At 35.4% G+C, this 14288-nt stretch overlaps 3 protein-coding genes across 5 annotated transcripts; 2 read left to right on the top strand and 1 right to left on the bottom strand.

Moving 5' to 3' along the window:
* Window positions 1–917: 917 nt before the first annotated feature.
* LOC132161951 (protein POLLENLESS 3-LIKE 1-like) lies at window positions 918–4850 on the bottom strand. The gene is given in 5 exon segments (XM_059572180.1): window positions 918–2513; window positions 2545–2652; window positions 2742–2887; window positions 3273–3485; window positions 4352–4850. Coding segments are annotated over 5 exon segments (2040 nt in total). The 5' UTR covers window positions 4541–4850; the 3' UTR covers window positions 918–1129.
* Window positions 4851–6537: 1687 nt separating this feature from the next.
* Window positions 6538–10494, top strand: LOC132192096 (uncharacterized). Of its 2 annotated transcripts, none has more exons than XM_059607307.1 (5): window positions 6538–6603; window positions 7544–7681; window positions 7784–7915; window positions 8517–8906; window positions 10191–10494. In XM_059607307.1, exons 2-5 carry the CDS (start codon window positions 7548–7550, stop codon window positions 10327–10329), a joined length of 795 nt encoding a protein of 264 aa, XP_059463290.1. In that variant the 5' UTR covers window positions 6538–6603; window positions 7544–7547; the 3' UTR covers window positions 10330–10494. The 2 variants fall into 2 exon arrangements, with proteins under 2 accessions (XP_059463290.1, XP_059463291.1); XM_059607308.1 differs by having other exon boundaries at window positions 6582–6603; window positions 7585–7681.
* Window positions 10495–11583: 1089 nt separating this feature from the next.
* LOC132192202 (uncharacterized) lies at window positions 11584–14288 on the top strand. Of its 2 annotated transcripts, none has more exons than XM_059607468.1 (2): window positions 11584–12008; window positions 12219–14288. In XM_059607468.1, exon 2 carries the CDS (start codon window positions 12330–12332, stop codon window positions 13971–13973), a length of 1644 nt encoding a protein of 547 aa, XP_059463451.1. In that variant the 5' UTR covers window positions 11584–12008; window positions 12219–12329; the 3' UTR covers window positions 13974–14288. The 2 variants fall into 2 exon arrangements, with proteins under 2 accessions (XP_059463451.1, XP_059463452.1); XM_059607469.1 differs by having other exon boundaries at window positions 11584–12119.

Below are 14288 nucleotides of genomic sequence, written 5' to 3'. Positions count from 1 at the left end.
TGCCCAAATTTTTCCTGATAATATGTACAATTTATTGATTGACTTTTGTTGGTCAGCTGAAGAGGATCCATGTCAATAACCAAAGATTCGCATGCATACTGGACTGAACATGTAGCTAAAGAAGATTTTGAATCCAATGATGTTTTTTACTGTAATGTCAGAAAATGTGTTTTTTTTTTTAAAATAAAATAAAATAAGGAAAGGGTTACTGGAAAATATCATTTTCATTCCTTCCTGATTCGAAAGGAAGAAGGAGATGATCTTAAAAACGAAAAAATGTTTTTTACTATCATGTCAAAAAATGTGTGAGAGTTGAGTGTACGTAGCATTTATTTTTTAGGAATTCTATAATTTTTTTTTTTTTTAATAAGTAAATCCTATCAAATTTTTAATCATTCTCAATCGTAGGTATATTCAAATTCTAAGAAATTCAAATCGAAATGACACATTCCAAGAAAAATTTTAAATTCCCAGAGCCAAACACCACATTAGAGATTATCAACACTAGGAATGGTGACTGAGGTGAAGTACTAGAAGATATTCAGAGGCAGTTATGTGAATGCTTATGTCTTGGCATAGTTGATTGAAACCACAGAACTAGAGCACCAATTTAGATCTTGGACAACACTCTTCTCTAGCTTCAACCGAACAGGTACAATCAACAGTGACAAAAGAGTCAACTTTTATAATTCAAGCACAAATTAGAGTTCCATAAGTTCCTTTTTTTTTTTTTTTTTTTTTTTTGAGTCATAATTTGGTATTTACTTTCAAGCTTCAATCCATTCCGATAACGCACAAGCTTTAATTATAAACCTTTGTACAGTACACATATGTATGCAGTATAACAAATATATGGAGCTTTCTGCAAATATCACACTGAGCAGGAAATAAGAATGAAGACAATGCATCAAATGGCTCTGTATACTTCTTCAATTAGAAAAACTTCTACAGCAAACAGATGTATGTGTAGCACATAGCAACACCAACACAAAGAGCTGGAAAGTAGTGAAGAGATTGGATCACTGAGATCAACCAAAACTCCAATATCGAATCAAAATACTCAAAACACCAGCTATTTCTATATGATTTATGGGCATCCATTGTGTCTAAACTGATCCTTATTCAAGCTTCATGGACTTTTTGGATGAAGGGTTATGTTCCGGAAAACCTGTAACCTATTTCTCCTAGGTAGTTCTTTGTTTTCCCCAGACATAGAATACCTTCCATTTTTCTTCACAGAGTTACAGCCTCCGAAGTCCAAAGCCTTCTTTTCCAATGGTGATGAGCAGAAGTAAACTGTTGATTCTGGCTTTTGGTGCTGATCAAAACACAAAGAGCGCTGTACTGCTAGATTCCTTGATGAAACACCAGCCCCAGATGTACCACATCTGTCTTCAAGATCAAATGATTCAAACTTGCAGCTTAAACTTTTAATCTGGCTTTGTGGGCAAGGACTTTGACGGATAATGTTGGAATTCAGATTTTCATCATTAAATTCTTCTTCACCATTTGCACCTAATTCTTGTTCCTCTTCCTCAACCATATCTGCCCAACTTTTCTTAAGATTATCATGTGCTGGCTGTGGAGTTTCCATGGTGGGTTGATGGAGACCACCTGATGATACATCAGGGTTGTTCTTTCCAAAATATTCTTCACATGTAGTCATTGCTTTCTCGCTGCTTGAAACACCAATTTCAGAACTCTGAAACCACCCTTGATCAATGGCAGGTGAAGGTGAAGCTAGTAAATCCCCATTGACATCTTGAATTGCCTGTGGTCGCGCATTTTCAGTGGTTATAGATGGCTCAAATGAAAGTTTGCGGCTTGAACTACGAAATGTATCACCTCCCAGTATTTTACTTCTCTGATATCCATTGTTAAACCCCCATGAAGGTCTTCTCGGTTGTGTAAATAAAACATTCAACTTCTTTCCAGCAGTAGTAGAGGAAGAATATGTATTTTTTGAAGTAGGGGTTGCTTGTGTTCCAGCCGAACCGACCCAATTATCCTTCACTCTAGTGGTAGAACTGGACATCCTTTCACCTGGGTTTTCAAAGTGAGGACCTTTCTTCCAGTTATCAACTGATATTGTTTGAGGAGAGGACTGTAAATTACTTCTCAGTCCAAATGAGAAGTCACTGTCCTCAATGTGGCTTTGATGGTAAGAACCTCTACGGCCTCCACTAGTGAAGCTATTAGCTTCTTTTGAGTTTCTGTTGGTAAGAGATGTGAAAGATCTTTGTATTTCATTTTGGATGCCTTCTTCCTGTTTGATTGGATTTAATAATGAACTTGACTCTACTTCAGTCAAAATCTGAAGAGCACGTTCAAAAGAATTGGCATAAGACTCATCCATTTGTCTATTTCCAGATGAAGATTTTACAGCCTGAAGGAGAGATTTTGCTTCTGTAATCCTATTCATATGCATCAAGCAGATAGCCAAATTGCACTGCTTATTCCTATCTGTCTCCAGAGACAAAGCTTTCCTGAATATAATCCATTGAATAAAAATGCTGTTTTTCTTCAGAAAATATAATATTACACTTGTAGGTATAATATTATTCAGAGCATGAAAAAAGTTACCTGTAATTCTCTTCAGCTTTTTCATAATTATTTAGCTGCAAGTAAGCCCAGGCCAAGTTCCCTAGTAATCTGCATTAATAGAAAACCAAAGAAATGAAAGTATGTTAAAAAATAAAGTATGAGGATGAAAGGAGAAAAAGAACAGAAACAACTTCCACCTTGATATCTCCTGTTCCACAGTTATTTGAACCTTCTTTCCACGAGATCTAGCTATCTTTGTCCTTCTTCCACCAAATGGTATTCCTTCGACACGCTTCAATTTGAGCTCAAGCATTTCAATCTCTTCTTCTATTCTTCCAGATCTCTGAAAAATATAAGAAACATATACACATATTATATCCATAGAATACTGCATAAGTTAAACAACCTCACATCAACTAGTTGATTTGTATTCATACCAAACTTTGTAACGAAAATCCTTTAGCATAAACAAGAAGTCAGAAAGCATATATGATTTAGTCCCATAGTACTCCTTGCAGCTGGTTTTGCATATAATAAATTATTTGACTACTAACTAAATAAAAAAGGAAAGTTCTCTTTTGCTAAAGAATCATATGCAACTACATTGCTTCTTAAGGAATCACTTAATGGAGGCAAACATGAGACCCCACATTTTGTATTCTCGGAAAAATGACATAGACTATGTAAGTGAAATATAAATAACTCTTTATTTGGGAATGGTTCTTTACCTTGTAGAGCTCAACCAGCACATTATCGAGAGAGTCCTGAGACTCATAAGGGCAGAGATGACGGAAAGATTTGATAGCCTCGATTGCTTCCTCGGATCGATCCAATTGTTTCATCACAATTGACATGTCTTTCAAGGCACTATCGACCCGGTCCCCAGCATTTATCGCAGCCCAGAACAAAGAAACTGCCTTGCTTGGTTCCTTGTCTATCAACTGTAGTTGAAGAAATAAATATTTAGTAACACATACAACAAAAACCGAATGGAAAATAATGAAAGCTCCAGATGGGCAATCTTGAAACAACAAATCTATCCAATTTTGATGGAAATCAGATGTGATCTCTAAAACAGTGATCAACACACTTTAGATGCAATATTTTTCCTGAGACCTCTGCCCATGAAGTAAATCGTGGTACTATGTTTCAACCAACTGGGAGAGAATCAATGCAACTCATCCTTCCTGAACGTAGCATACAACTCTACAGTGCACTGCACTCTCCAATTGTGCTTGTGCCATTCTGAAAACTTTTTATATTCTTCATACACAAAACGGAGAAAACATATATGTTTTCACTGTCTATGTACTTCTCTTTTCTCAGAATATTTTAAGATAAACTTCCATAACAAGATCCAAATAGAGTTTCTTTATACATCAAAAAAGCTTTAAATACCAAGAATTTCCCAGAAGAAACAAAGAAGGAAATGACAAGTCTTGTGAACAAGAAACGGAATGGAAATTAACAAGATAATTCAATCTAAACCCCAAAATGGAAAAAGGAAATCCCATACCAGTTGCAAGAAAAACTAAACGGGGGCCAGCTAAAACTACCAAGGAAGACATGAAAATTACCAAACATTTAGAAATTTACACCAAAAAAAAAAAAAACGTACGTAACAAGAATCAGCGACATTCAAGACCCAGAAATTCTAAAAGCAGGAGGCAAAATGACTACATCCAAAATGAAGTTTCTTTATAAACAAGAACCAAGTCAACATGAATGTGTATTCAGATCAAACACAACAAAATCCAGATAAAACCCATTATTCTAAACCCCCGCGAAAGCACCAAGAATCCCTCACCTGAACATGTTTGGCCCTGACATAGGGAGAATCACCAGCTGGTACTTTATGTATAACGTGGAAGAGGTCACCATTATTCCCAGGCGACGATCTCTTCCTCTCTGACATCGGCATCATCGGCCTCGGCTTCCATGCTGGCGGCGGCGTTAAGAATCCCATCGCCGGAAAATTCTTGTTGTTGATCCCCATTACGCTTTCTCGAAATCCACTCTGACTCTCACTTTCACTGAAAAAACTTTCAGACCCTTTTTCTTGAATTTCCAAGAAAATTTATCCAGTTATTCGAAAATCACCCTCAATTTCTCTGGACAATATCTTGTAGCCGTCAGGAAAAGAGAGAGAGAGAGAGAGAGAGGGGGAGAATACAGAAGAGAAATGAGACTTTCTCCTGAAAACCTTTGGACCCTTTTCTTGAATGAGTGAGGGAGTGCCAACGAGTCTGTCTTTCTTTCTTGTGGCAAGGAACAGTTTTCTTGGAGGGGAATTTTCTGTTTGTGAAGACGGGAGGTTATCTAGGAAAGTGTGAGAAAATGAGAGTAGTCCTGAGAAAGACCGAATGATGAGAGAAACTGAGAAAGAAAAGGAATGAATAAGTAGAAAGACAAGTAAAATTGAAAATTTTAAAAAGACTAGCCGTTTTATGATCGATTACTAGGCGTTGGGCTAAAGGCACGTACGATTTGCACTTGCGAGTTTTGGAGTAACTTTGGGCACAAAAGCACTACAAGTGGGAGACACTTTCTGCTTGAAATCACCACCCTCTCTAATACCATTGCATTTTTAAGCATAAACCGTACGAGTTTAATCATCAATATGGTTCCCATGGGTAGGTAAATTCTCTTGAGATCATGTCTCATGAAACATAAATTATCCGTTCAAATACTTATTTCTATTTTTCTTCCTTTATGTGAACATGACATTACTTTTTTTTTTTTTTTTTTTCGAGAAATGCTAGAAAAATATATTTTTATCTCACTATTCTACAATATTACCATGATAGTTTCAATCAATTTTTAGGTCAATAATTATTAAAAAAAATAAAAAAAGAAAATTCAAGTATTAGTTAGGCCTACTACATTAACATTGTATGATAATTGTGAGATAAAAATGTAGTATATAACTTTACTTTTTTCTTTAAAATTTCAATTGGACCTATTGGATAATTGAAAGGAGAAAAGTGGGGTCTCTTAGACTAGTAATGCTATACATCACCTCAATATTTTCTTTCATTTTCTAATGTTAATGTAGTGTAGTCTTCGCAGCATTTGATTTATAGAAATTGATTTTTTCCTTAATAGGAACATGTCACATCAACTTCAAAAAAAAAAACAAAAATACTAGGATACCGAGTAAAATTGCTGCTCTGAGACCCGTTGTCATTAGACTCGTTACAATGGAAAGATTGGAGATTGAAAATAGCATAACTTCTACAAGAACTTAGTATAAAAGAACTACTTTGTGCCCTCCAATAAAAACTTGATATGTCATATTATAACACCGAAACACTTTAAGCTTTTTGGTTTTTGTTTTTATGTTTACATCCATCACACCAAATTCATTGACTATATATATATATTAAAAAATAGCAAAAGCCAATTTCTTAGTGAAATGAAGAGAGAATCAGCCATCGTCCCAGACTCCCCACCCACCGCAACACAGTAAAAACATTCTAAAAAATCAACAAAGAAAAAAAAGGAAGAAAAGAAAAAAAAGGAAAATTGCAGTTTATCCTCTAAAGTTGACAGTGTTTTTCAATTCGAACACCAAAATTTTAATTTTTGTAATCCACCCCACAAAGTTTTCATTTTTTTCAATTTGACCAATATTATCCCAAAATTTTCATATTGCTCATAATTTTTTTTTTTTTATGAAAATAAATAAATAAATAAATTTGGGAGTGCAAAAATGGTCAAATGACCAATGGGTGGCTACGGCCACCCCAAATATTTTTTTTAAATTTTTTTATAAAAAGTAAAAAAAATAAAAATTATGAGCAATATGAGAAATTTTAAATACAATTAGTCAAATTATACAAATTTAAAACTTTGAGAGAATAAATTGTAAAAATTAAAACTTTATTATTAAAATTAATAAACGCTGTAAATTTTGAGGGTAAACAATAGTTTTTCCTAAAGAAAAAACTTTTTATCTCTCCGCCACCAAGTGTAAGCGCGGAAACTAAAAATAAAGGGAAACAAAAAATCAGAGAGAGAGGGGATTGCCGCCGAAGAGAGAAGAAAAAAAAAACCAAGGTAATCTTCTCCTCCTCTCGTCTCTCTCTTCCTCTCTTAAAACTTATTTTCTTCTTTCCTCTTATTTTGCTTGAAGAACCGATATATAGTGTTGTGGTAGCTTAAATTTTGAAATTTCGGTATTAACGATGAATTGGTAGCTTCCTTTGAATGCCCATTCGAAGCTTGAGTCAAAGTTTTCGGTGAATTGTAGAAATTACGATAGAACCCGTAAACTTTTCTTTTTCATGTCACATAATGGTTCAATATTCGTATTGGATTGTGGGTTTTAGTTGAGCTCAATTATTTTTGGCGAAAACTGAAGATGGGTATTTGTACTTGATGATTATTTGATGGGTTAGCACTTGGCAAATTGTTTAGGGGGTTTGGGAAATTGGAGAGGAATCTGTGTACCCACACATTACATGTTACGAATTTTATTTCAAATTTTAGTCTCCATTTGTGTATGGAATTTTGAGGTTGATTTTGGGCTCAATACGTGAGGGTGTATTGGTTGGTTTGGGGAAACAGAAGGTTCAAAGAGGGGAGTCACGGTTAACTCTTGGGAGTTGTTTTAGACTACACGGCTCGCCTGAATGGTCACATTTGAGTTTCTGGTATGGGCTCTTCTACATGATATTGATTGAATAAAAGGATGATTTGTGGGTGTGTTTTCTTGAAAGTTTTTAGTTCTTTGAGCTGCTCAACCTTTTATGTGTGTTCCTGTGAATGAGTTGCTAAACTTTTCTATATCACATTGGATGGGTTAATTATTTAAAAAATTTGGAGACAGCCAGTAATTAAGTTTTTTTTTTTTTTTTTTCATGTTTCTCTAGTTAGTTTTCATGACTGTTTGTGGTTTTTTTCTGAGCAATTTTTTAAGATATAAAATAGGCTTGTATTAAGTCTGGAATGTGTTTCTTTTGTGTTATTATTATTATTATTATTATTTTTTAACTAGAATAATGGAGGATGTTGATTGGGAAATTTCTTCGGGAGAAGTGAGTGATACAGAGGCCTCTTTGCAAGATATAATTTATGATGATGATGATGAGGAACATCACTCCAAATCTTGGTTCTCATCGAAGTTGCAATTTAGGTATGTAATTTTTGAGGAGAACTGACTCTTTGGGATATTATTAAAGAAGTTTGAGTTTGTTTTGCTTCTTTTGTAACTTTACGTTATGGCTACTATTTTCAGGAAAGATAAATCCAAGGCCCATTGGATTGACAAAATCAAAATGGCTGAGGTTGTAGAAAACAAGGGTAAAATGTGGAGGACAATGGGGATAGTTCGTACCGGCAAGATTTATTACTCAATTGAGGAAACTTTGTAGGTGAAACGACAATTTTTTTCAATGATTTTTCAATCTCATATTATCTATTGGGTTTTCGTGCCAACTAATTGAGGAATCAGTTAATTGTTCACTTGAGTGATAACTTCAAACCCATTACTTGAGTCTAGAGCTTAATAGATCTTGTTGTGCTTTATTCCATAGTTTCTTGTATTGCCTCTTATTTATCTTGGTATCATTCTTTGAGGGGCACTTAGGTTTTTGGACACTTCTTTCCTATTTGAACATTCTGCAGTGTAAAGCTGAGCTAGCCTTATGGTTGTCTCACAAAATATATGCACTTTGAAAATTTTATGAAAAAATAGTTTGAAATTTCATGTTGTGGCTTGGCGAGAGACTAAGTGATTGCCTGGCATAAGAGGAAAAAGACATCAAACAATATTTTTTGGATATATTCACTAAAACTTCAATCCTTTTCCAGGGACCGACTTATAGTTTAAGCACCACTTGCAAATTTATAAGTAAATGTATTCAAGGTAGTATGAGTTTAAGTGTCATTCATTCTATGTATTATGTCCTTTTTTTTCATTCTATGTTAAGATGGAACCATTTTTGAAGTGTAACTTCTTGTTTTAATAGGTTTTTGATGGAAATAGGGGCATTGCTTCTCTTGGATGACAATGATACAAGTCTTTCATTAAAAGATATATACGCCAAAGTTTCTGGAGGCTCTTGGGAGCTATTTGAGGTTTATAGGCACCTGAAATCCCTTGGTTACATTGTCGGGCAGCACGGTATCTCTTGGTCCATGAAGGGTGCTAAGAGTAATTCTCAATCTGTTTCTTTTCAAGGCTCTTCCCAAAGCAGTGAAGTAGTTGATGCGGAATCAAAAGACGATATGTCCATCATTGGACCATTTAATGATATGCATATTAGAGAAGCGAGGCCAGTTTTTGATGTCTTTCTCCCAAACAGCAAGTTTAGAAAGTCTTCTCCTGGCAAGCCAAGCTTTGTTCTTTGCTTAACTAGGTAATCATATTTGGTAAATCCTAAGAATTTGAGAAACCTTCTCTTTTTGGCAGTTGATTGCAAATTGTTATTTATGAGATTTCCTAAGATATGTGCTTTAGTTAAACCTTTTGATGCGATAAAGCACTTTCTTTTTCAAATTATTTTTGGTAGAAAGCATACATGCAGCAAGCGGATGTGGTAGCTTCTAGGTTTTCAACTAGGGGAATTTACTGGGAAAGAAACTCATGCTTTTCACCATATGCGTCTAGATTTTTATTTTATGCTTTTCTTAGAGTATACACACATTTCTTTCTAGGTGGTAGATGGTGGCTTTGGAGTAGATATAATTTTGTATTGGTGGTGGCTTTAGAAACATGTTAGCTTGCTTTTTTGACAAAGCATAAAACAATAGCCTGCTCTATTAGTTTCTATGGAAGTAAATATTGATAAACTCTTGGATGCAGTATAACAAGCCTAAAGTTAGCAAGCCGTTCTTACTGTGTTTTTCACTGTCTTTTGGGCATTCTTCTTGATCATGTGGGGAGAAGGCATTTTCTGTATTTTATAAAGTGAAATGTGCACATCATACCTGTTTCTGTCCAGAATACCAATTCCTCAAGAGCAGAAATTGCAGGTGCATGACAATCCTGCAACTTTCACCCAGTAAGCAAGAAAGAAGATTTATTGCATTACTCCCTCATTAGATTCTGACTGGACAATTTTATTGGTATAAAGCCCCATTTTGTAGATGTGAGCATTTACGGAAAATCTCTGACCCAGTTGGTTCTCTTCCTTGGTTTTGTTTGTATCCTAGGGTTCTGCATAGGGGTCTTTTACTTGGAACAATTTCTGGATTGCATTCAATTCTATTACAGCAATTGAATGTGAAGCACTACCAAGGAATGGCATAGGCAGCTACTGCCTTAACTGTCTTTTCCTCTTCCATCAAAAACCCTCTTGACTTGAGTCTTAGAAATCATTTGAGTACTTGTGCTCTTGCAAAACAATCTATTTAGAGAAACACATTTGTTTAGATTTACTGGATGCAGTTTTTGGATTATAACAAAAGCCTAAGGTTTTTCCATATTGTCTGTCTTCTGGAAATTGGCATCCCGAGAGGGAAGCGTATCCTTATCATCTTAAAAAACTGTAGCATCTTAATCCTCAAAATAGTAGAAATATTTCCTTGAAGAAGATCAGTAAATCTGTTATCATCTTTCAATTAATCCATAAGAAATTTTTCTTCGTAAAAGATTTATGATTTATTAGTTCATCTGCATAATGACTTGCCTTCTCTTGCAGGGGTGATGTGCCATCCCTAGCAGATGTTGAAGTTCTTGAGAGGCAATGTGGAGGCATTCCTTTGCTGTTTTGTCATGTAGAGTATGGCCAGGTCAGTTTCTTTTCCTTCGATGAGGTGGAGCTCCCTATCCTACCTTGACTCTCCGGATTGGACGCTTGCAGTTCTATATTTTCAGGATTAAATGCTACATCAGAAATATATAGGAAAAGGACCCTCTCAACTTATCCGTTTTATAGTTATAATTTATAGTTGGCACAACTAACAATATTCCTAGGGTAATGCCAAGTACCATTATTTTTTCTTCTTTATCCTCCCAAAACATACTCTCAATATAATTGAGAAAAAGGTTTGTGGCAAAGGATTTATGAAAAAGTATAAATATTACAAACTATATTTTTAAAAGTAATTTTCAAATATCAGTTTTATGAATCAAGAAAAAAGGTATACAGTTATAGTGCGAAAGTTTATCCAAGGCAAACTCGTTTCGAACGGGGATTATTGATGAGTGCCGAATATTACATATTCAAGCCCTTTAATTTGCATTTGTTAACCTCTTTTATGTTTATAATATTTTTCATGCTCCTAAGAAAATATGCAGATAAAATGGGCGTGTTGTACCATTTTGGTCATAATTTTTAGCTCAATTTTTGGATTAAAACAATGTCAGATGCGTTGGAAAGATAACTCAAGATATGAATAATTTGTTATTTCACGTGGAACACCAATTCTGACGTATTGTTGGAAATATTACTTAGAGAGGAATAATTTGTTATTTTGTTCCACCAAATTCTGACTTAATGAAGGAGGGCCAAAACGGAGGATAAAGTATAACTAAAAGAATAATTTGGAATTGAGCTCAAGACTTAGAAATGGACTTGACTGTAGCATATTTGATTATTGTTAAAAAAAAGAAAAAAAAAAAAAAGAAAAAAAAAAAAGAAAGAAAGAAGAAGTAAGAATGTCTAAAAAAAAGGACAGAAATTTCTTCAAATCAGTTTGAAAGAAATATCTTCCAACCCATTTAAAATAGTGTTAAGTGTTTATAAACATTTAAAATGTTAGTTTAAGTTCATAAATTGTTATTAATGACCTTAAAAATTTAATGTGTGTTTTAAATGTTTATAGATATTTGGAGGAAATTCATAATATAATGTAATTACAATTAGATATTTTATACAATTAAAATACGTAACAAAAAAATATATATTTATAAATAATGAATTTAATTGAACATCTAAATATAAAAGCTTAAACAATATTAAAGTATGATTACATGCATGAAATTTTTTTAAAAAGGAAAATTTTCAAAAAGCAATTGATCTAAATTGTTGAAGGCTTTAATTGAGACATAATACGTTTTCTTTTTTCTTTTTTTATATTCATTTGGGCTTTTGTTTTTAATGTTGTTGTGTTGTGCTCTTAGAAGAGTTTAGTGGTTCGGCTTTTTAGAAAGACTATGGATTTTGGTGTGTCAACGAAATCCACTGGCCCACTTATAGGGTTTGATTTTTTTTTTTTTCTTTTTTATTTCTAAGCCCATTTACGTGTTAAAAAGAAACTAAACAGTCCAACAACAAACAGAGGTCTACAAACAGTAAAAGATAAGAAAAGTTATTTAAACGGTGTGTTTTAATAAAGGGAGTCATCGTCTTCTTCATCTAACCTAAACCTAAAAAATCCAGAAACGGCAGAAAATTTTCCACACTTCCTAGCTTTGCTTGAATCGTTTGCCCTTGATGTCTGATGAGTGAGTGTCGTTTGCCCCTGATCTGTACCTGAGGGTGGGCAACCAGGAAATCAGGGAATTTTCTACAACGGTAAGAAATTTTTTTGTGTTGGTTTTATTTTGTGCAGTATTTTTGTAAGCTTCTCAATACACAAGATTTTGGGGCCGTTTTCGGGGATTGCTAAGCGGTTGAGTTTGTAAGGTTGAAACTAATTTGATTCTGTATATGTTTTGTTTACGTGTGTTTCTTGTTTCTGTTTTTGATTTTTAGTTTGTGTTTTCTATTCCTGTTCTGTTTCAGCACTGCAAAAAATGAAATCTGCTAACCTGCGCTCGAGCGTAGAAGGAGTGCGCACAAGCGCACCTTATCGAAAGGAACTCCGATTTGTTAAGAGTGCGTAACACTGAGACAATGGCCAGAGAACGACCCCTGAGAGATCACTTTTTCCCAACTTACACTTTCTCCTCATGTATTCAGCTACCAGAGGTCACGGTAGATCATTATGAAATTGAGCCTAGCACTATTCAAAGCCTGCCATCTTTTCTTGGACTTGATGATGAGAATCCTTACAAGCTCTTGGATGAGTTCCTGAAAATATGTTCTACCATTGAAATACAAGGATTCACTGAGGATGATTTAAGATTGCGTCTCTTCCCCTTTACCCTCAAAGACAAAGCCAAACGTTGGTTTTATTGCTTGAGTCCCAACACCATCACTTCTTGGGATCAGATGCAGCAAACATTCCTAAAGAGGTACTTTCCCAAAAGCAAAACGATCCAAATTAGGCGAGCGATCATGGGTTTCTCCCAATATGAGGGAGAGCAATTTTATGAAACTTGGAAGAGACTAAAGGACCTTCTTAAGATATGTCCACACCACGATATTCCGAAATGCCAGCTGGTGCAATACTTTTATGATGGCTTAACCGAACCTCATCAACAAATGGTTGACGCCTCATGTGGAGGAACAATCATGATGAAGACTGAGAATGAAGCATGGACCCTTTTTGAAACCTTGAGTGAAAATTATGTACAACACGCTTCCATAAGTAAAATGAAGCAAATTCTGCAAGCGATCATGGGTTTCTCCCAATATGAGGGAGAGCAATTTTATGAGGCTTGGGAGAGACTAATGGACCTTCTTAGGATGTGCCCGGACCACGCTATTCCGAAATGGCGGCTGGTTCTATGCTTCTATGGTGGCTTAACCGAGCCTCATAGACAAATGGTTGACACTTCATGTGGAGGAACAATCATGATGAAGAATGAGGAAGAAGCATGGACCCTTATTGAAAAATTGAGTGAAAATTCTGAACAACATGCTAGTTTTAGGACACCTGTCTCTAGAGCTCCTAAATCCGAAGGACTTTGTCAACTAGGTAATATGACAGATGTGATCGCCAAGCTAGACGCATTATCTCAGAAGTTAGATCAAATCATGGCAGTTGGTTCGACTCCTTCCCATCATCCTTCCAGACCGCATGAAGCATGTTCCTTAGTACAATTTTCTGAGCTTTCACATGAGCAAGTGAACTCAACTTTTTCCAGATCGAATAATGATCCATACTCCAATTCATATAACTCGGAATGGAGAAACCACCCCAATTTGTCAGATGTGACCGCCAAGGTAGACGCATTATCTCAGAAGTTAGATCAAGTCATTGCAGTTGGTTCGACTCCTTGCAATCATCCTTCCACACCGCATGAGGCATGTTCATTCTGCTTTAGCCCCTTGCACCATGAAAATGATTGTCCCACATTAGGACAATTTTCTAAGCTTTCACATGAGCAAGTGAACTCAACTTTTGCCAGATCGGGTAATGATCCATACTCCAATTCATATAACTTGGAATGGAGAAACCACCCCAATTTCTCATGGCGAGGTGAAGCCTTGGGAAATTTAGCTCGACCTCATGGACTGCATAATCAAGCACATTCGCAGCCCTTCAACCAATCCTTCAACCCATCTCCCAACTATCGTCCTCCTCAACAACAATACCAACTTGAACCACCCATCTCCCAATTATCGTCCTCCTCAACAACAATCCCAACTTGAACCACCCCCTCCTCACATTCTAAGTTTTTTTCTTTTCTTTTCCTTGGGGCACGCTACACCTATTTATGACGATGTGTTCTCACGTGCCTTTTCTGATCCAAAATAAGGGTTGGAGAACAAATTTGCTAAAGAAAATGGACTCTTATGCCACCGCATGGAGAACATTTATCTACTAGCTAGTGCACAATGCGCGCCTCACAGCTGATGTCGAGAGACTTCAATTCAGGCACCATTCCTCCACCAGCTTGATCTCCAAGCAGATTTTCGTTTTTGTTGTTTACTTTATTTTTGTATATATATGACACTGTGTGTTTT

This window comes from Corylus avellana, chromosome ca9 (genome assembly GCF_901000735.1).
Source record: "Corylus avellana chromosome ca9, CavTom2PMs-1.0".
NCBI lineage: Eukaryota > Viridiplantae > Streptophyta > Magnoliopsida > Fagales > Betulaceae > Corylus > Corylus avellana.
This window is presented reverse-complemented; position numbering and strand designations above follow the sequence as displayed.